The sequence below is a fragment of the Peromyscus californicus genome, unplaced genomic scaffold (assembly GCF_007827085.1).
Source record: "Peromyscus californicus insignis strain IS unplaced genomic scaffold, ASM782708v3 Scaffold_14__1_contigs__length_90479793_seg_2, whole genome shotgun sequence".
In the NCBI taxonomy this organism is placed as follows: Eukaryota; Metazoa; Chordata; class Mammalia; order Rodentia; family Cricetidae; genus Peromyscus; species Peromyscus californicus.
The window spans coordinates 5,705,022-5,728,070 of NW_026294436.1; the positions used below are offsets into that span (position 1 = coordinate 5,705,022).

Below are 23,049 nucleotides of genomic sequence, written 5' to 3' on the forward strand. Positions count from 1 at the left end.
CAGGAGTGGCTCCACCCACAGTGCGCTGGGCCCTCTTCATCAGTCATTAAGTAAGAAGATGCCGTACAGACATGCCCACAGGCTAGTCTAATGGAAGCCTTCCTAACTGTTCCCTCTTCCCCTCACATAGTCCGTGTAATGCTAATTGGTGTCGCGTTGTCAGGAACTGACCAGTACAGACACACTTTCAGCTAAGAGGCTGAGGGGAAGTCAGAGCCAGTGGACTTGTTCCTCAAGTGCACACGTAGGTCTGGCCTGCCAAGGCAGCGCACGGACGCAAGTCAAAGCTGGTAGGCAATGGCAGTGTTGAAAATGTTGGAAAATCCATTCTGAGCAGTTACAGAGGTACAGGGAACAGGTATCCAGGTTCCAGTCTGCTTTCAGTAGACATTGTAACATTGAATGTAAGAGAGATTATAATGCTTTAGTGAAATGCAGGTGCTATGTGAGATTAATGGAATTGTCTGGAAGTCAATAGGATTATATATATATTATAATAAATATAATTATATATGTATATATGTATGTATGTATGTATGTATGTATGTATGTATGTCTTTCAAGACAAAGTTTCTCTGTGTAGCTTTGGAGCCTTTCCTGGAACTCACTCTGTAGCCCAGGCTGGCCTCAAAGAGGCCACAGAGATCCGCCTCTGCCTCCTAGGTGCTGGGATTAAAAGCATGGGCCACCACCACCCAGCTAGGATTATATTTAACACACATGATTGTCAACTTTACCCATAATTTATTCTAAGTAAAGAACTCAGCAAAAGAAAAGAACGGCATTATTTCCACAAAGTATCATGTTTCAGTATTAGTCTACAAAACTTTACACATGAATTGCTTATGCAGTGAGGGAAACAACAACAACAAAAAAATGTCAATTGTATGTGTATTGGAATGCCCATCTTTGCAAAATCTATATGAAGAGAAAGACAGAAAAGAACTAATACACAAAAAAGTAAGATTGGAGGGCTGAGAAGGTGGCTCAAAGGGTAAAAACACTTACTGCTCAGTTCAGTCCCTGATACACAAAGGTGGACAGAGAACGGACTCCGTGAAGCGGTCCTCTGACTGCCAACTTGTGTGTGATGTACACCACACACACACACACACACACACACACACACACACACACATAGTAAGAGTTACAAAGTCACCCGTGAATTACCTTCTACTCAGTGAGCTGCTATTGAGGTATAGTCTATACCTTGTTGGTCTGAATTTGTGGAGATCTATGCCTATATTATTTATTCTATGGACCTTTTAAAAAATACTTATTTATTTTATATATATGAGTGACCTGTCTTCACGCACACCAGAAGAGGGAATCAGATCCCATTATAGATGGTTGTGAGCCACCATGTGGTTGCTGGGAATTGAACTCAGGACCTCTGGAAGAGCAGTCAGTGCTTTTAACCGCTGAGCCATTTCTCCAGGCCTATTCTCTGTATCTTAAGTATAATATAGAATCTTATTTGTAGGTGTCAATGACAAATGCATTCCAGATCTTCTATGAGGTATATGTGCAGAGAGTTGCAAGCGAGGATTCAGACAGGTATCGTAGGCTAGCATTTACAGTAGCATTAGTCATGGCAGCCGAGGTGAACACAACCCCAATGTGGATCAGCAGGTGCAAGGGTAAAGATGTGGCAGGCAGCCCTCCAAAGGGAAGAAATCTGACCTGTGTTATAACCTAGATGAACTTTAAATGCATAATGCCAAGTGAAATAAGCCAGTTGCAAAGGAGCTAGTATTTTCTTACTTCCTTTACCTGAGATACCTAGCATAGCAGATGAGTAGAGAATAAACTCAAGTTTTGTGGGGGCAGGGGAATTGTTCATTATTGGGTGTAGGATTTGGGGGAATAATGAGAAAGTTTGGGGTATAGCTAGTGTTGATGATTACACAAAATAGTGAATGTATCTAATGTCATTGAACCATGATTATGTATGGTTGAAATGATAGGGTATGTGTATTTACCATAACTTTAAAAATATATAAACATACAATGTTGGTTGTATCTTGTTAGCAGCACAAATTCACTTTTGTGGGAATCAGCAGTCTGTTCCAGATTCCTAGAAATCATGTCCAGGTGAGGAAATAGGCTGCCCATTGCAGCACTTAGCCCAGACATGTTCTCATAGTTGTCATGTAGGGGCTGAACAGGCAAATGTGCCCAAGGTAAAGTCCTGATCCCAGGTCTCAGTTACATTTCTGTTGCTGGGATAGAACACCATGAGCAAAAGCAGCTTGAGGAGGGAAGGGGCTGGGAGGTGGTGGTGCACACCTTTAATCCCAGCACCCGAGAGGCAGAGCCAGGCGGACCTCTGTGAGTTCAAAGCCAGCCTGGTCTACTGAGAGAGATCCAGGACAGGCACCAAAACTACACAGAGAAACCCTGTCTCAAAAAACCAAAAAAAAAAAAAAAAAAAAAAAAAAAGAGGAAGGAAAGGTTTGTTTCTGCTTATAGTTCAGTCCATCCCTAAGGGAAGTCAACTGATGCAAAGACCTGGGGTTGGGGGTGGGTGCGTGGGTGATGCTCACGGACTTGTTCTTCATGACTTGCTCAGCCGGGCTTCTTCTAACGCCCAAGGCCACCAGCCCAGGGGTGGCAGCACCTCCAGTGGGCTGGGCGCTCCCACAGTAATTATTGATTAAGAAAATGCACCAGAGACTTGCCCACAGGCCAGTCTTCTAGAGGATTTTTTTTTTTTCAATTGAGGCTCCCTCTTCCCAAATGACTCTAGATTGTGTCGAGTTGACGTAAAACTAGCCAGCAGAGCAAGACTATCAAAACCATGCCAGAGACCATTGAAAGACAACTGTTAAGACAGACAGGAGAAAAAAATTCAGGACTAGGTATCCAAAGAATGGAAGAGTGGTTATGGCCTGGGAGATACTTACTGTGTCTCAACGTTAGAGGTAATTTTGAAATAATCTGCCTGACCCTCATTATTATCTCAAAAAAAATCTACAAATCAAGGGGCTTACTTGTGGATATTTAGAATGCTTTAGGCTCTGAGCAGTACTCGGGCTTTCTCCATGGAGGTGTTGTTAAGGTACCGTTGAGAAGCCCCTACTGTTGGTATTGGAGCCGAAAGCCACAGTGGTCTGAGGCAGGCTTCTCAAGAGTGGACAATGAAGGACATACTCCTCCATTTCCAAGGAGCTCTTCAGAGCGCATGGTAGCAATCCTTAAGAAAACTCATGAATCCAGTGAACCACCAAATAACAAAGGAAAACAGGCTAAAATATATCAGCAGATCTAGGGATGTTCTATTCAGATAGAAATAACAATAGCATGGAGCTGGGGAGAAGGCTCCATGATTAAGAGAGAGCACTTGCTATTCTCCCAGAGTTCAGTTCCCAACGCCTCTATCAGGCAGCTCACAACTACCTGTAACTCCAAGAAGAACACCCTCTTCTAGCCTCTGTGGGGACAGACAGACAGACAGACACACACACACACACACACACACACACACATACTTTTTAAAATGTTTTAAATAAGATTAAATATCAATAACTGCTCTTTTGTCAGTGGCAGCTTGCGAATGGAAATCCCTGGCCCTTCTAAGAAATTCCTAAGCATCAAAGAAAGCGTGTGGGCCGGGTGTGGTGGCACATGCCTTTAGTCCTAGCATGGGGAAGACAGCTAGCTAGGTGGATCTCTGAGTTCAAGGCCAGGCTGGTCTACATAGTGAGTTCCAGGCCAGCCAGGACTGCATAGTGAGACCCTGTGAAAGAAGGAGAAGCGGAGGGAGGAAAAGAAGAGACAGAGACGGACGGGGGAAGGAAGGAATGGAAGACAAACAAATGAACAGGTTTGTCAGGAGGTCCAGAGTGACTGTGTGCTGTGTTCCAGGTGTCCCGAGACGGGGGAGCAGCCTCACCTGCCACCGAAGGCCGGGGAGGCGGTGAGGTGGAAGGAGGAAGGATGGCTTTGGACAACAAGACCTCCCTGCTCAACACGCAGCCTCCACGTGCCTTCCCGGGGCAGCGAGCACGGGAGTATAACCCGTATCCCTACTCGGACACCATCAACACCTATGACAAGACGGCTCTGAAGGAGGCAGTGTTTGACGATGACATGGAGCAGCTCCGAGATGGTCTGTCTGCTTGTCCACCCTTCTGTGTCTCCTACACACTTCCCTCTGTCACCCCAGCCTTGGGGGCCCTGTCACACAAGTAGAAGCATGGGGTCTGCCCTGGTCCATTGTTTGCTCAGAACTGCTTACTGAGTGCCCGCTGTGTGCTTGGGCCTGGGAGGTCCCCTGTGAGTAGAAGCCTGTTTGGTCTTACCCTCTGAGAGCTGCAGTCTGTCCGTGGAGGCCCTGCTACTGGGACTTTTCTAGAATGCTGCCTAAGTGGGGTGGCTGACCCAGGGCACAGGCATCTAATGCTGCTCTCTGTGAAGACCTTGGCCCTTACCGCCCTGGCTCTCGTAGCCATGAAGGTGAAGTCCCAAAGCCATGCGCTGGCTTCCCTCTTCCTTTGGCAGTGTGGCACCCGGGGTCTTCTCAGACTGTGCCCTGTGTACCAGAGGGAGGAGGCAGGGCAGCTGATGGTAGTTGCTTGCCTACCTCATGCTGGCACTTTGCTGAGAAGCATATGCCCGTTGGCTTCTGAGACTGGAGATGGCTCTTCTCATTTTACAGGCTAACAAATAGATTCAGAAAGATTAAGATACTTGCCCAAAATATAACAGAGGAATATGTCCCTGGAGTTCTTCTGAGTCCCGTGTCAAGATAGTATCCAGGGACAGAAAATGTGGCTCAGGGATTGAATTGTACTTAGCACATGTGAGGCCCCGGATTCAGTCTGCAGGACCAAAGCCAGTGACTGGCCAGTGACTACTGGTTGGCTAGTGTTTGTGCCAGCAACTGAAGCTTTTCTTCTCCACCTCACTCATACTCGCTAGCTTGGCTCTATGGTAACTTCACGTGACATTTTTGCAGCTCGTAGTAGATCTGTTTGGTTTGAGTGGAAAATTATATAAATTAGCATTCTAAATAACTGTTTGAGTGCTTTCTTGTAATCTTGAAGTAACTGGGTTGGCCTGCCGGAAGGAAAGCAAGGCCCACTTCCTGGCATGATTGCTCGAGCCTGTTGGGTTACAGACTCAGAATGAGCACACTTTGGAGGGGGCTGCTGCGTGAGGCAGGGGGCAGGCTCAAGGCACAGAAGGAATAAAGGACCTGATACTGTGCAGTTCTGAGGTAGAAGACAGTTCTCCAGCTGTCCAGAACAGAAGAGGCATCAAGGGTCAAAAATCAATCCCAGAACTGTCGTTTCCCTGGGTTTGCCAAGCGCTAGTCCCCTGGCTGTGAGCCTGGGCTGGCTGGCGTTTGCTGTGACCCATGCTTTCTGGGAGAAGGGGATGATTTTTCCTTTGCTTGTGGAGTCGCTGCACCCGGTACTTCTCCTTTGCTGCTCTTGACCAGAGGCTAGAGTGTCGGTTCCTCTTATCCATCACCTGTTACTGAAGAGCTGATGGAGAAAGGCAAGCGTTCAACATTTGAACTTCCTTATGTCCTTGTCCCTTAATTCCAGAAGCTAAAGAAATTTGCAAATATGCCTCAGGAGTGCGTGTGGTGACTTGTCTCCACAGTGGTTCCCCATGCTCCCTGTTTAAAGTTGAGTTTTCAGGGCTGAGGGCTTTTCAGTGAGTACGGCCAGGAAAGAGGTGCCTTTGAGCAGTGTGATGTAGAGAACGGGAGGGCCTTGGGAGAATGTACACACTGGAATGGGACAGATGTTAGTCAGTGGGAGAATGGGAGAGCCTTGGGGGATCCAATTTGTGCGTTGGAATGGCTCTCCTACTGGTTAGAGGCTGTCCAGTAGAAAGCCTGACTCAAGACTGTGGTAGTAGAAGAGAGTTTAGAAAAAGATGATTGTTTTTGTTTTTTTTTGTTTTTTTAACCTCTGTGTAAAAATAGACAGGGGGAAATGGTAAGGAAGGGAGGACTCACAGGACTCTGGTGTTGTGCAGCTAGCCTGGCCCTCTGTTCTCACAGCATGGTAAAGATGTCGGGGGGTACACAGCGGGAGGCTGGCAGCCAAGCAGAGCAGTGTAGGAGGGGAAAGGGAAAGGAGTCGAGGTAGGAAAGAACGTGGCGGGAACGCTGTGGCCAGCATCTCCTGAGGTTCCGTGTTGTCTCCGCAGTGCCCATTGACCACTCGGACCTGGTGGCTGACTTGCTGAAAGAGCTATCTAACCACAACGAGCGTGTGGAGGAGCGGAAGGGAGCACTGCTGGAGCTGCTCAAGATCACCAGGGAGGACAGCCTGGGCGTGTGGGAGGAGCACTTCAAGACCATCCTGCTGCTGCTGCTGGAAACTCTAGGGGACAAGGATGTAGGCACTCACAGCCCTTCCCACATGGGGCCTTCCCTGATCAGGGCTGACTAGCTTCCCTTTGGGGGTTCTGTGCCTGGTTTACACCAAATCAAGTGTTCATCCGGTTTCCACATAGTTCCTGAGCACTCACGAGCCTGCAACAGCCACATCAGCTCACGTGTGCAGACCCAGGTCTCCCTGGAACTGGGTGGACAGCTAGCCAACGAAACACCTTCCTGAACCTAGATACTTTCACACAGAATTTTGCCCAAACCCCATAATGCAGGTGGTAGCCTTGCAGGATTCATCTTTACACAAGTTTCACTTTTATTTCATGTGAAATAGAGAAGTTTATTTTTAAATTTTTTAACTCATTTGCTGGGAAGTGGTGGTAAATGTCTTTAATCCCAGCACTCGGGAGGCAGAGCCAGGCGGATCTCTGTGAATTTAAAAGGCCAGCCTGGTCTACAGAGCAAGATCCAGTCAGGGCTGCGCAGAGAAATCCTATCTCAGAAAAAAAAAAAAAAAACCCAGAAACTAATTTATGTGGGCACATACAACACGTGGCGGGGGACACAACTTGTAGGGGTCACTTCTTTGCTGCCTCTGTGTGTTTTGGGGATTAAACTCAGGTCACTGAGCCATCTTTCCTGCCCAGAATTTATTTTTTAAAAGATAGGTTCCCAAGGTGTATTAATAGTTATAAAACAAAACCTTCATGCTGGGACATTTGAATGTGACAGAGCAGGCTTTGTAGCATGGCTGGGCTGTGACACTGAACCTGGTACTTAGTGGCTAACCTTGGAGGAGGTGATCCAGTCTAGCCTCCTGCCTGTGGAACAGGCCCCTACCGCAGAATTGGGAGGGAACAGCTGGAGTTAAACTTCCTGAGTAACGTCCATCTCTCCACATTGGTTTTCCGTGGCCTGACAGAGCTGGAGCACAGGGCTAGGAGGTGTTCCAAGAAGCTAGCCCAGTGTGAGGTCATAGGCCAGACCCAGGGTCACAGTGCTGGTGACTGGTGGCAGCAGGAGAGCAGTAAGTGCTGCCCTGAGATTGTCTTCTGACTCAGGATTAAAGGTCTGGTGTAGGGGAAGTGAGGCAATGAAAGTCCACACTGACTTTCCTTCGAGGCCCTGCCCAGGGAGGCCGTTACACCTGCCCTGGTTCTGCGGGGAGATGGGATGACGTCACACAGAGGGCGGGCAGGTGCTGTCTGTGTGCGTTTGCACAGTGCACACTTGAGTGACAAGGAATCAGGATGTGCTTCTCGGCTCTGTTTGCAGTAAACTCCGCTCTCTTTCTTGAGATTAGGCGTCTGTTTAGAATGGCTTTTCTCCAGACACATGACTTGGGCCTTAACAGCCTGAGGCCTGTTGCATGGGTGACCTCATCACCCCAAAGGTCAGGCATAGACACGGTCTCCAGCTGACCTCAGAGAGTTCACAGCCCGGCAGGCCCTGTCCGTCAGCTCGTCCCTGTGTGTGTTTCACGATGAGCCCAGGCTTCCATTCGTCTCGAAAGGCTAGGGAGCTGACCGTGAACTTAGGTCTGCCTTCTTCATTTGATCCGCAGTGTAGAGTTCGTTGTAGAAGCCTTTGCCAGCCTCTCCAGGTGCTGGGTCCTAAAGATGGACCCATGCATCAGTGCCTGCCCTCCTGGAGTTGACTGTCCAGGAAGCCCATGTTGAGGAGACTTTTGAAGTCCATGTAGAGGGGCCTGTAAGAGGCTAGACCCCCCTGGAACAGATCTTTCCTGTGAGCCCATGCGTGCTGTAGGCATGGACAGGGGCCACATACTATTTGGTGACATTTCTTTTCCCCTCACACCTAGCATTCCATTCGAGCTCTGGCACTGAGAGTGTTACGGGAGATTCTGAGAAACCAGCCAGCAAGATTCAAAAACTACGCAGAACTGACGATCATGAAGACGCTGGAAGCCCACAAAGACTCCCACAAAGAGGTGAGCCCTGCTCCCAGGAAGGAGCTGGTAAAGGGCCTGCTGTGCAAGCCTGAGTACCTAATCCGTCTCCAGAATCCACATTAAAAAGCCAGTGACCTGCTGGGCGGTGGTGGCACATGCCTTTAATCCCAGCACTTGGGAGGCAGAGGCAGGCGGATCTCTGTGAGTTCGAGGCCAGCCTGGTCTACAGAATGAGTTCCAGGACAGGCTCCAAAAGCTAAAACCCTGTGTCGAAAAACAAACAAACAAAGCCAGTAACCCAGTACTAGGTAGAAAGAGAAAGGTATATCCATGGGATTGCTAGCCTACTCAGCAAGCTCTGAGCAAACGAGACCCTATCAAGAAAGAGGGGAAGGGAAGATAGACAAGTCATGAGGAATGACACCAGAGATGGACCTCCGGCCTGTGTGCATACACATGCACACGAGTCCAGTGACAACCTCCATCAGCAGACACATGGAGCCAGAATGGTGGCTTTAGAACTGGAGCAAGCTCAAGATGGTGAGGAGTGGGTTGACCCCACCAAACCGTGAGCTTGTCCAGTACAACCTCTTGGTTCTGCACACCTACTGTGAGAGTGCTCATGGACAAGGCTTATGAGGAGAACAGTTCTTATATCAGCAAAGGGAACGAGACCCTGAGGGTAGTTTTTCTCCTGGCCATGGTTTGACTGCTTGGGCAGTTACTGCTTTGACCTTCTCAGATGGTGATCTGGAGGAGGGGTGTCCTCTGTCTCTCCCTGCTGCACACACACATGCAGTACATAGCACATAGGACTGCTTTGACCTTCTCAGATGGTGATCTGGAGGAGGGTGTCCTCTGTCTCTCCCTGCTGGACACATACAGTACATAGCACATAGCCCCAAGGAACATTTCCAACAAGTGACGGAGTCTCTAAAACCTGCCTTGATGGCATGATGGTGACACTCATGTTTTGAACAGAAGTCGTTCCACTTACACACACACACACACACACACACACACACACACACACACACACACACACTCTTAACATGTGAACCAGACAGGATAATATGAGATCAACTTCATTGTTCTCAGATAAAGAAGAAAGGACCTAAAAAGCCTGCTCAGTAAGTTCGTAGCAGAACAAGTACAGACCAGGTCTTGGGTCTCTTATGAAGGACAAGCTATCTTGCACCGACTTTGTTTTTTAAATAGCTTGTCCTTAGTGAGAATCAGTGACGAAAAATTGAAGTGAAATTGGTGTTGTTTTATAGCTAGGATTCATGTTTGTCCAGTTGGAAGTTTGGATCCCAGAGTGGCTGTAAGTCAACACAGAATTGTAAACTTACTTAAAACACTAGGAAGGGTGTGTGTGTGTGTGTGTTTCTTTAATTATAGTTTGTTTTGTGTGTGCACACATGTATGAATGCACATGTGGAGATAGAGCAGAGTTTATTGGAAATCAGTTCTTTCCTTCTTTCATGTAGAACACGATGGGTCGAACTCAGACCATCAAGCTTCAGCAAGCACCTTTACCTGCTGGACCCCCACTCTTCTTTAAAACGCAATTGTGCGGTTCTCAAGCATGCACTTTGTAGATAACAGTATTAAATATGGCAATGTCAAAAGACTGGCCACACCTGACAGGTGGTAGTAGCTGTTTGGGTGACAAAAGACAGGCTTGAAATGAGATTACCGTGAGCGAAGGGGGCTGGAGAGATGGCTCTGTGGTTAAGAGAATTGGCTGCCCTTCCAGAGGACAGGTTAGATTCCCAATGTCTATATGACAGCTCTCATCATGGGTAATTTCTGTGCCAGGGGATCTGAGACCCTCTTCTGGCCTCTAAGGGCACTAGGCACGGCATGGTGCACATGCATACATGCAGGCAAAATACCGTACACATAGCTTTTTATTATTAATGTTTAAGGAACTAAGCTAATGTGGTGTTTGAGCACCTCCATCCAGCTGGAGGCTGGCTTTTTAACCTGGGCATCGCAATATTGAAAACCTGTAGACTACAAATATAAGTTAAAATGTACTATTTTATGTTTCTTTTCCTTGAAAATGGTTTAGAAAGTATGAAGTTCTCTTAAATGGCCCAAGAAAAGAGTGAGACGATCTCCTGCTTCAGATTCATTTCTCAGTATTCTGTCAGCATGAGAGTCCTGTAACCGGAAGGTGCCATACTGCCATCCCAGCAGCCTAAGGGTGCCGGCGGGACATAGTGTTCCGAGGTCTGTGTTGGCAGGCCCTCTCTGCTTTACATGTCTGGGCTCACCTTGACTCCTGCCCTTACCACTTCCTCCTGCACCTCAGGCCGTCACGTGGCCAGGAGCAGCTCAGGCACCTGCACGTTTAGGTTTGGGGTTTGGTTTTCATTTTTCTTGAAAATTCTTCAAGTCTTTCTCTGTGTGTGTGTGTGTATGTGTGTGTGTGTGTGTGTGTGTGTGTGTGTGTGTGTGTGTGTGTACACTTATGTGTGTGGTGCAAGTGTATATGTGTATGTAGAGGCAAGAAGTCAGCCTTGGGTGTTCCTCAAGTATTGTCTCCCTTTTATTTTGAGACGGAACCTCTTACCGGCCCAGAACTTGACCAGTAGGCTAGGCTGGCTGGCCAGAAAAGAGAACCCTGTGGATCTGCCTGTCACCACCTCCCTAGTTCTGTGACTAAAAGTGCCACTACACCTGCTTTTTTATTTTTAATAAGTGTATGTGTGCGGGTATGCTCGTGCCACTGGGCACATGCAGGTGGAGGTCCGAGGAGAGTTTCAGAAGTCACCCCCTGTCTCCTTCCTTCCACTCTGGGCTCCAGGGACCACACTCAGGTCGTCGAGCTTGCACAGCACATGCTTTTACTTGTCTGAGCCATCTTGCCAGTCCATGCCCAGCTTTCTGATGCAGGTTCTGAAGATTAAACTTGAGTCCTGTGCGAAGTGTTAGCAACTGAGTTCACCCCACCCCCCTTCGTTTCAACCAACCTGTCTCCATCCCTGGTCTCTGAGTCTCAGGATTCTTCAGAATAGTTAGCTCCACATGCAGTTCCTGTGGTGGCCACACCGGTGGCATCATTTTTGTCTAGTCTTGTTGTATTTTCCACATTTAGTACTTATGACTCCACACATGCTTAGAAGGGATCCATGGTGCTTTTAGGTTTCTATGTCCATCATCCAGAGGCAAACATCTGTTTTCCTGTCTGATCAACACTTCCAAAGTGTGCACATTCCAGGGGTCCTCTCTTAGAACTACCCTCTCCAAAGAAGGAAGCAGTTTTACATTCCCCAACAAAACCCAGGCCTTAGGAGAATACAAGTCCTGACCGACTCACACAGAGCTGCTCCAAGAGACTGGAACACCAGCCGTCTTCCCTGTCACAGGTCGTGTCCCACACTGTGAATCTGGCTGCGGAATTGTAGCAGTGAAAGCTGGCTTCTAGAAACCCAACACTTTGAAACTGAGACACATCTTAAAAGCTACTAGAGGACTAGAGAGCTGGCTCAGTGGGCAAGTGGCATGAGGACCTGAGTCCAAACCCTCAGAACCCAGTGACCCAGGCTTAGGAGCATGGATGTGTGCTCCCAGTGCCCTTAGGGCATGATGTAAGGGAGAGACAGGAGAAGTTTTGTAAGCTCACAAGAAGCGAGGCTAGCTTACACCACAGCAAACTTAAAAAGAACCCTGGTGAAAACAAGGGGGAAGGTGGGAATGATGCCTGAAAGTTGTCCTCATGCTCCCCGTGTTCACCGTCTCTCTCACACACACATATGCACACGCACTCGCACACAGTGGGGGGGAGGGCACAGAGAGAGGCAGAGCGGCACACACAGTGCATGTGGATTAGAGTTTAAGATGGGGGTGCTGGAGAGGTGACTCGGCAGTTAAGAACACTTGCTGCTCTTGCGGAGGACCGGTTTCTTTTCTCAGTACCCACACAAGCAGCATTTGCTCCAGTTCCAGGGGTGCAGTGGCCTCTTCTGGCCTGAGGGCACTGTGTACATAGGGTGCACATACATACATGCAGGCAAAACGCCCATCCACATAATGTTTTGAAGACTTAAAAAGGCTGTTATTCAAAATTGGGAGGTACAGCTGGTGCAGGATGGCTGGTTTCCTTACCTCTCTCTGTAGGTTTTGCTTTTAAATCTTTTCCAGTTAAATTTTATATTTTATGATCTCAAAGCATCAGAAAAGCAAAATCAGACTAAAGTCACTTGAAAATAGAAGGGCAAAGAAAGCTCCCTGACTGCCTGGCCTTCCCCAGCCGTGGGGTGTGTTTGATCAGTCCTTTGACTAGCTAACTGTGACCAGAGGAAGCTTGTTCCTGAGCGGGATCCTCCTTCAGGTGCTTGTTAAAATTCCCAGCCAGCCCTGTCTCCAGGGCCTCCTGTGTTCGAGAATGACCTTCTGCAACACAGCAACCCAGGAACCTAGAAGTCACTACCCCTAGTGGACCTTGCTTTCTCTTATCTGGTAGCCCCAGGCCCAATCAGGGGGTTATCTCTGTCTCTCTCAGTTCCTGGGTAATAGCAGCAAAGCAGCAGTGGCTGTTGAGTGACAGACCTAAATCCTCACAGACTCTAAAGCTCTAGTTTCCATGGGCCCAATCTTGGGATCTGACCAGAAGCCCCTTTTCTTTTGGAAATTCTTGCTTTTTAGTAAACAGACAAAATCAGAAACCTCGATAGCATCGTTGTGCAGTCCGTAGCTGCCAAGCCAGCAGTCTGCTGCTGCGACACCAACTCCTAGTCACTGTTTGGTCACTGACCAGGTCAGGTGGGAGGGGGTTCAAGTCTGGGGTGTGCTTACGTTTGTTACAGCAGAAATCATTGTGTGGTGCCTCGCAAGAGGCACTGGGGACTTGGAGCTGGCTAGCTGGTCAGGGTAGACAGCCTGGACAGCAGGAAGGAGGGAGAGGAAGAAAGACTGGGATGTGCAGACAGAAGGACACCCAGGCTGAATCCCAGGAGTGCTCCTGGGCAGGCAGCCCATGCAGCTTCCATGGGGACATACCTTGTCCACCTCCAGGACTGTCATATGGGCCAGGCCCAGGCGGCGCCGCCTCTGCTGTTGCTGCTGTTGGGACAGAGTGAATCTTCACTGACCCTTGGCGCCGTGACACCTGCCCTTGATGCACGGCTTCGGAAGGCAGCTGCTGTTGGATGGTGGGTGGGTTTGCACACTGCTCAGGCTGCCACTGGAGGAGTCTCCAAGGCACTCTGATGTCTAGGGCCGTGACATGGGGAGAGGAGTGCCTTGTGTCCCTCCCAGTGGGACTCATATTGGTGATGTGAGGTGAGGCAGCTAGTCCCAAGGAAAACTGGACGTCTGTCCCCCTTACCTCTCCTGTTGAAGAAAGTATGCTAATTTAAAAGAAAATAAAAGAACGGTTATTACATTTGTTTATTTACTTATTTTGTGTGTGACACACAATAAAGTAAAATGTAATTTAACTGCATTTCATTGACTAGATCCAAGAGACCTCTGTTTAAATTACAGGAAGATGACTTGTATCCCTGAGCAGGTACCCGCTCTCGGTCTGTTCTGTTTGTACTTGCACTGGGCTGGGAGGCACTGTAAGCTCTCAGAGATGGACAGTGGAGTTAACCAGTGCAGAGAGGGGCTCCGCTTCTCATCACTTCACTGTGCAGCACTTCCGGGCTGGGCCTGTACCCTGCCCCTCCCCACCCTACCTCCTCGGCCCCTCCCATTCCGCACCATTACCCCTGCTGACCCCCGTCTGCCCAGTGAGTAGGTGGGTCTCTTGTTTATTATTATAGTTGGTGTGAATGTGAGGTGGGGCATGCGACCGTTAGAGGTCAGAGGACAATGTGTGGGAGTCATTTCTCTCTCTCTCTACCAAGAGGGTCCCAGGAGCAAACTCAGGTCGTCAGGTTTGGCAGTCAGACCATTAGCCACTGTGCCGCCTCACTGGTCATGAGTACACCGATCTCGCTTTGCCTCTCTCCTGAGGCTTTTTGAAGCCTTTTGTATGTGTATGTTTCTTCAGGGAAAAACACCCATCGGGTTGTGATGAATGATAAGATTATACAGTCCAAAATAATTCAATTAACAGTTCTCCATTCAGTCCTTACTAGGTAGCTTTCCTGGTGAGAAAAACAGGCATGGACATGGGAAGGATTTTACCTCAGCATCTACCGGCTGCTTGGTAACAGAATTAGCTCCAGGCTGGAGCCTCCAGAGCCTCAGTTTTCTTTGTTTCTCCCTCTTGGTCTCGGCATGGCTAGATGGCACTCTGTTGACAGAGTTGACCTACAGTTGCCCTCCACCCTAAGTCCCAGCTCCTGCCTGTGCCATTTTGCCACATGAGTCTTTTATGATTATATTATTATTATTATTATTATTATTATTATCATTATTTATTGACAGGGTGTCTCTATGTATCCCTGGCTGAACTGGAGCTCTGTGTGTAGACCCAGCTGGCCTCAAACTCACAGAGATTTGTTTGCCTCTGCCTCTTGAGTGCTGGGATTAAAGACACACATGATCACACCCAGTTCCCTCCTTTTTCTAATGGACACCAAGACTCCATGTTGGCTGTGAGGCTTTCTGGCCAATCCCAGAAGGTGGCATCGGCATCTCTTTAGCTTCCAAATGCTCCAGGAGCTCAACTCCAGGTGCCCTGGGGAAGAGCTCTTGGATTCTGGCCATCATTGTTTTTGGATGTCTGCTTTTTTTTTTTTTTTTTTTTTTACGCTCTCAGTTGTTCCGATGCATCTGAGACAGAGCCAAATCAAACTTGGTGCACTCCAAACACGCAATCCAAATGTCGAGAACTTCTGTGCCTTAAAATTAAGAAACCTAATCTTTAAGCAAACATTCATCAGTATTTTGAGTCATGATCCCATTTCCTTAAACAGCTAGGTGTGCAGGAGGATCAAGAGATCAAGGCCAGCCTGGGCCGTGAAGCTGGACCTCATTGTACACACAGCTACATGGGACAGTTGTCTTTTTCTAGCTAGACACTTACATCCTTAACAATGGAGAGGAAGAGTTCCTGCGTTTCTAAGCAAATGTAGATGTGAGCTTGCTCCTGCTGACCCTACATGTCTCCCCCCGCCCCCCTACACACACACACACACACACACACACACACACACACACACGCACGCACGCACGCACACTTTTTAAAACCCCCTCAGCGGCACTGGCAGCCACCTTGTCTGTTGAGCATGTTGCTTCCTTTCCTTCTGTTACTTGTGTTTACTTTTGTTCTCTATTTGCTTACATTATAATCTCACTTCTTATGTTACAGAGAACATAGGGCAGAACCTAAAGTTCACCCTGATACAGGCAGCCTGCCAAAGCCAGGCTTTGGCATATGGAGGGAAGTCAGAACACTACCTTCCCTGCCAAAACCGGTGTCTGTCTTGGGGAACTTTCTCTCACCCTGAGGGAAAAAGAGGCCTTCAGCTGCTCATCCTGATGTGCAGTCCCCAGCAGTGTATTTGAGACTGTTCTCAGAAGTGCACGCACATCAATGTGCTTGTTGAAGTGCTTCATGCCCACACCTCTAGAATCCCTGCATGTCCCAAGGGGACACCGCTGGGGCTGGGCTCACTTGCGCAGACCTGAAAGGGTGTTTTCCCAGCAGTCACTGGACAGCAGTTCCCTTGAACCTGTACAGCAATAGCATGAGAGACGGTCTTCTCACTGTGAGGCACCAGAGGGGGTTGGCTGGCTTCTCCTGGGACTGACTGGCTGGGGCCTGACTTTTGCTCTGTCTTCAAGTCGTTGTTTGTCCTGCTCTTTGCTCCTGGCGAGATCTTCAGTTCTACCTGCCACGCGTCAGTGTGTGTGTGTGTGTGTGTGTGTGTGTCTGTGTGTGTATTATATGTCTATGTGATGTGTGGTAGCATGTGTGCCATCATGCACCTGTAGTAGAGATCGAAGGACAGCCTTCGGGAGTCAGCTCTTGCCCTCCCCCGTGTAGGTCCCTGGGGTTGGATCCAGGGCATTATTCTCAGCAGCAGGCTCCTTTAACCACTTGAGTCACCTCACCAGTCCGCCGCTCGGAGGCTCTGTGACTTATTTCCTTACCGCCGTTGAAAATAGGCTTGTGTCCTGCTTGCTTCCCGTGTTCTGGGCTAAACACAGTCAGAGGTGACTGCACCTGAGCTGACTTGTACACTATGGGGAGAAAAACATGATAGCACAGAAAGATGACCATGGCAAACATACTGACTGCTGTGTGTACACTGGACTTTGTACCCAGCCTGGAGCGCAGAGAGATGGCAGAGACGGGATCTCGCCTTCGGGAGCCCTTTGTCTAATAGGAGAGACATGTCCGCAAGGAGATTGCACAGCCTCGCAGGCTTCTACTGAGTCATGAGTCTTAAAAGATGACTTGCCCAGTTGGGTAAGGGATATAAGGGACAGATAGGAGTGTATGGGGGGTGGGGCGGCCGCTGGCCAGGAAGGAGCCAGACCTCACTGAAGACCCAGCCCCCGCCACAGGTTGATATTTTAGAGGTCTGGGGAAAGGGTAACCCTGTCTTGCTCTAGCCCTGGACCGTGTTTCCCACTCAGGGTACTGGATGTGGCATTTGGACAGTAGGGAGACAGGAGGAGGCCTGAGCTGTGCTCTCTAGCACCCAGTAGCTCCAGATCAGTTTTTTAGATGTGTGTTGGTTGCTTTTCTTGTTGTTCTGAGAGAAAGAACTTAAGGGAGGAAGGATTTAGCTCAGCTCACAGTTTGCGGGATGCAGTCCATCATGGCAGGGACGGCATGGTGGCAGGAGCCTGAGGGAGGGAGTGGGTCACACCACATCTGCTGTCAGAAATCAAACAGATGAACGCTGGGCTCAGCTCACTTCCTCCTCTTTATTCAGTCCAGGACCCCAGGCCAGTGGATGGTGCTGCCCACATTTAGAGTGGGTCTTCCTGTCTCAGTTAACCCAGCCTAGAAACTCACAGACTCACAGATGTGCCTGGAGATTTATATCCTAGATGTTTCTAGACCTGTCAGGTTCCCAGTATTAACTAACAGATGCCAGGTCACTAGACCTGGATTCCAGCTGTGGCATGTTTCACACAGCTGAATGTAGGGAGTTTTTAATCCCAACATAAGAGTTTGAGACAGTTGAGACTCTTGACTGAATAAGTATCTTGACAGCTAAGGCCTGTCTACCATACCACTCACCCCCCTCTGCCAGCCTTTCTGGAACAAGGGGCCACACAGCTTTCAGGATACCCGAGAATATCTTTGCCACTTCCCATCCCTTACCAGCCTCCTCCTAACCCCACCCTGCCACACAGAAGAGAGCCCTCAGGAGCTTGTCTCTGGGCTTTCGCATCCTGACACAGCCCCTCCAAGCTAACCACCCTTACGCTTCCCTGCACCGTGAAGGCACGGACAGGTCTCTCCTACCAGACTGGGTGCTGGAGCTCAGTTCCCACACCTAGGAAGCAACTGCTCAGGCCTGGGTGAAAGACACAGCCTGACAGGAAGGATATGAGAATGAGCAACCACGGACTTCAAAGTCCACAGCGAGGAGTACAACAGCCACCAAGAAAATTCAGAGAGGAAGGTCCTTCTTGAGCAAGGACATGTTTCCTAAGCAGAGAACTGGGGACAAGAGAGTGACTTAGCCCGTTAGTCAGAGCCAGACACCTGCGAGGGTCCCAGCTGTGCCTGGTTGGAAAGAATTCTACAAGAAAGTGTCACCAGGATCAAAAGCACGCACGCTCTGGTGTGGTGTGGGCTGGTCAAGGAGGGGCAGGCACTCATGTGAGCCCTGTGTGAGGGGTAATGCATGTCCTGGATCAGCCAGTCTGGGGCGGTGGGCAGAAACAGCAGTGACCATTGCAATGATTATAGCAACATTAGCACTGTGCACAGCACTCCACCCCCATGGCAGGGCTGCTGCTCAGGGGTGCCTCTGCCCACTCCCTCCCAGGGACTGCCACTTCTCTGACCTCACAAAACACTTCAGGTAGATTTCTATCAATGTCTTCTTCCAGGAAGGTTAATGTTAGTGGCAACTTTTCAAAGTAAAAAGCATAAAGAAGGAAAAAAAAAAAGATCCTGGAAGCAGACCACTCTAAGGGGCATGAACCATTTTGTGCATTGCCACCAAGGGGTGTGTGTGTGTGTGTAGACATTAGAGGTCAGCTTCAAGGGTCGTTCCTCAGATGCCATCTATCCTTTCCTTTGAGACACAATCTCACTGGCATAGAGCTCCCCAGTTCAGCGAGGCTTGTCACAACAACCCCAGCAGTCCCTTTGACTCCCGGCACCAAGATTCCAAGTGTGTACCACCTTACCTGGCTGTTCTGCGTGGGTGCTGGGAGTCAAACTCAGGTCCTCATGCTTTCACAACGTGTACTTTACTAACTGGATGCCCCCCACCCCACCTGAGCATTTTTGTAGTGATGGACATCACATACTGGGTGTGAGTAGCTGACTCCCATGGGGAACTTCATGATGAAAATCCCACCACTAATATGGCCCAGTCCTGAATGTATTAAATAAAGTGGCCATGGCTGTGACTATGGTAACTCAGAAGGATTTCCCTTGACAGCTCTGTGGAGCGGAACCTACCCAGGGACAGATCAGACACGCTCCTAACACAGCACTGTTTGCAGAGAAGGCAAAATCCAACCACTGATGGGGATCCCAGAGGTCTGGCCCTGCCCCTTCTACAGAGGGGATTGTGGGGATCAGGTGGTAGGTAGCATCTATTTCAAGGCCCCAGAGTGACCAAAATCTGTATGTGTGGCCTCAGAGCCCAAATCTGGCCTGGCCCAAGTGCCCTGTCCACACACGTCTACCCCACTCTGGTCTATCTACCATGTGATGTCCCAGGTGGTTCAAATGCTGTTTCCAGGGCCAGTCACTTGTAAGGATGGTAGGCCAGCAAGAGTGGACAGAACTTCTGAGCTGAAAAGAAAGACAGCAGGATGGGCTGGAGAGATGCTCAGAGGCTAAGAGTACTTCCTGCCCTTGCAAAGGACTGTACATCAGACAGCTCTGGCCTCCGTGGGCATTCATGGGAACATAACCACACAGACATGTGCATAAGTAAAAGTAACTTTTAAAATATATTTTAAAAGGCTATAGATTTCTCAACTGGGTAGGGTGGCACACACTTTTAATCCCTGCACTTGGGAGGCAGAAGCAGGTGGATCTCTGTGAGTTCAAGGCCATCCTGGTCTACGGAGTGAGTTCCAGGACAGGCTACATAGAGAGACCCTGTCTCAAACAAACAAACAAAAAGTCAATCATGGTTGGCAGGATAGTCCAGCAGGTAAAAGGGCCGACTGACCTGAGTTGTCCTGTGACCTTCATATGCATACATAGCGTGTCCATGCCTGCTCCCAACAGCAGCAATGACAAATACATATAAACATTTATTGCAAGGTTGAGGATGACCAGCGCTTTGGGTTGTTGGCTTGCCTTGTTATTGTGTGAAGATTGGACTGAAGAATTAGCTGCAGAGAGGAAAGTTGTGGGTGGTTGTGCAGTTCAGGGCTGGGCTCGGGAGAGCTGTAGATTCTCATTGTACTCCTAGGAATGTGCTTGCCTGTGTGTGGCCTTGTTTACGTACCGTTTACCTAAGGTGCGTATGAAGGTCTGCTGTATCTGTGCCGTTGCCCTTCCTTGTTGTGAGATGTCCCCATTTTACAGATGAGGAAGTAGAATACTAGTTCTTGCAAGGGGGGTGACTGAGATGTGTGTCCATGCAGCACAGTAAGTGCTTTCCAGTTCTTTCCACCACAGCCTCGGCACTCTTCCCTCCTCTTCATAAAGGAGGATTGTCTGTGGCTCCAGAGACCAGAGCTGCTCCTTCAGCCGTGTGGCAGGCATTTTATGCACTTCCTAAAAAGTGCAAGGAGGGAGCTGAGAATGTAGTTCACTCAGTTGGAGTGTTTGCCTCAATGCAGTCCTGGGCTCCATCTCCAAAACGGCATGAACTGGGCTGATGGTGCATACGTGGAATCCCAGCACTTGGGAGGTAGAGGCAGGAAGATCAGAAGTTCAAGGTCATCCTCAGCTATATAATGAGTTAAAGCCCAATCTGACTTTTTCTCAAATAGAATGATGGATATAATTAATTAGTTAATTAAAAAAATTAAAGATACAAGGTAAAGAGTGTCATGGGCACAGATTCCTGGACACGGGCTTCCCACAAGAGATTCCCTAGGAAAACAGCCCTCTCCTGGAGCCAGTCCCTCCCAGAGGACATCAGTATAGAAGACACTGGTTTTCTCCAGGCTTTGTGTCAGAGGGTCCCGTTGACCCTTGGAAAGTGTTTACTTTCAGGTCCTAATCTTCCAGGGCAGAGATTCTTTACCACAGTGAGGCTGAGAAGCCATGTTACTAAGGACATCTCAAGGTGGTCGGTGCAGCTCTAAATACAGGTGCAGCTACTGCCATGTGAGCAGGGGATACACGTGGAGACCACTGTGCCCAAGTTTTGGCCCCAACCCCCAGACCTGTACTTCCTTGTCCCACACAACCCAGGTTGCTTTTAATTTTCCTTAGCAGTTTTGGAGGAAGTGGGTCATTGTCATAAAGGTCATTTATCCTCCTGGAGCCAGGAAGGAGTGGTACTGGTCCTTTTCAAAACGCTCGAGGCAGGCACCACTCAACTCTGTGGTCTTCTTTCAGGTGGTAAGAGCTGCTGAGGAAGCTGCATCCACGCTAGCCAGCTCCATCCACCCGGAGCAGTGCATCAAAGTGCTGTGCCCAATCATCCAGACGGCCGACTACCCTATCAACCTGGCCGCCATCAAGATGCAGACGAAAGTGGTAGAGAGGATCACCAAGGAGTCCTTGCTGCAGCTCCTTGTCGACATCATACCAGGCCTGCTGCAGGTACGCTGCTGTTGAGGGTCGACTCGGGCTGCTCCACGCCAAGGGGGACAGACTGGAAGCCACAAGTGACAACCCGTCCTTGGGACCTGCAACTCTTCTGTTTAAAGTGTTTTGTTAGCGTGTTATTGATAACAAGTTTCATTGTGGCCTTCTCCTTCTGTGCATTCTGTCCTGTCCGTCGCCCACTGCCGTCTCCATCCCTCTACTGAGGATCCCTTCCCTTCCCTCTTCTGCTTTCATGGCTTTACTTATTTACTTTTTGTTGGTTTGATTTGAAAAGCTCAGGTTCTATACCAGAGAATATTCTCTAGCTGATGCTCGTTTTAATAATTAAGGTCTAGCCAATTCCTTTTAGTCATAGTCCACTGGTGTCCTTTGTTAAAGAGGCAGAGGACCCCAAGAACACACGGCCACTAATGGCTAGTCTAGAGATCTAGGTATATTCCTTGACAACCTGGTGCGTTTCATAAGGGTGGCTTACGGGAGTGTGAGGGGTTATCCACAGGGAGTGCTGTGCCACTGAAGAAACTGTCTCTCCCTTCCCCAGCAACCGTTAACCATTGGATGAGGGGTCACTCGTGGGCCCTTCTCTTACCCCTGTGACAGGATGTTGACAGGCCCAGGCTTGCACAAACATATCTTCTTAGCCCACCTGCTTCTATGTGCAGCAGAAGATAATTGATAGCCCAAATCAGCCCCTGTGGTTCAAGGAATGAGCCTTCTGTTTAGTGTAAACATATGCTGTTCATTGCTTCAACAAACGCCTGTTGCAGACCTCCTGTGGACCAGCCCTAGGCCAAAGGGGTGAAGGGAGTATACATCATACATATTTTGCTGTCCTGTGTCTGTGCTTGGTGGGGCTCTCCTGCCTTCTATGAGACATGGGGGGGGGCACATAGCAGCTGCAGGTGACAGTGTCCTGTGCTGTGTCAGGACACAGAGCAGGCATCAGTGGAGAGAGCTAGAGAAACTAGCTTCCCGTTTCATGCATGCTGCTGTTTGCCGTTTGTAAGGGTTTGTTTGGACTTACTGTTGAAGACTAGGTTATCCAAGATGGAGGAAAGACACAGAGGCGGTGCGGTGGCCAGGGCTATATGTAGCAGAACACACGGCCCTCATTTTAGGTGGGACATGAGGGACACAGGAAGTCCCTGCAGTCCCTGGACCGTAGAGAAATCTTGCTTTTAGGAATAGCTAGTTGTATTTTTTTTTAAAGTGTGCGCCCGTGCATGCGTGTGTGTGTGTGTGTGTGTGTGTGTGTGTGTGTGTGTGTGTGTGCGCGCGCGCGCGCGCGCGCACATGCTGGTCAGAGAACAGTTTGAGGGACTCTGTTTTCTCCTTTCACCCTGTGAGTCCTGGGTATCAAGCTTGGCAGAACATGCCTTCACCTGCTGAACTGTACCCCTGGCCCTCTCTTTTCTTTTAAGCCATTTCTGCTCAGGCAGTTTGCTAACCCTGGATGAGGCATTTGTTTCTCCACAGCTCCCCGGGGGTTTTCTCTCCATTCCTCCTCCCTCTTGCCATCTGGAGTGCCAGCACCTTGTAACAAAGCAGCCCCCCTGTATCCCACGTCCTCCTGCCCCTGCATGCCACTCATGGTGCCAGTCACTTTTGACCCTCCAGGGCAAAAGCTCTCTAGATTCACCTGCAGGTCTGAGATGTATGTGGTTGTTACTGACAAGTCCAGGGCTGCGATCCGAGGGCATCTGTGGAAGCACTGACTGGGAGGCCCAGCTTTGATCTGACTCCCTCTCTGCATTCCCCTTCGACTCTCCAGGGTTACGACAACACCGAGAGCAGTGTACGGAAGGCCAGCGTGTTTTGCTTAGTGGCAATCTATTCCGTAATTGGAGAAGATCTGAAACCTCACCTTGCACAGCTCACGGGGAGCAAGGTATGTATAGTATTACCTGCTGTTGCCTGCACCTGGGCCGCCAGCTCATCGTG

The 23,049-nt window shown here is 49.2% G+C and overlaps 1 protein-coding gene across 1 annotated transcript in view; it reads left to right on the top strand.

Annotated features, from left to right (window-relative positions):
- Positions 1-23,049, top strand: part of Clasp1 (cytoplasmic linker associated protein 1) — a 236,065-nt gene that overhangs the window by 208,574 nt on the left and 4,442 nt on the right. The window contains 5 exon segments of the mRNA XM_052736724.1: positions 3,868-4,111; positions 6,169-6,359; positions 8,175-8,303; positions 20,896-21,102; positions 22,880-22,996. Coding sequence (XP_052592684.1) covers positions 3,868-4,111; positions 6,169-6,359; positions 8,175-8,303; positions 20,896-21,102; positions 22,880-22,996 — 888 coding nt within the window.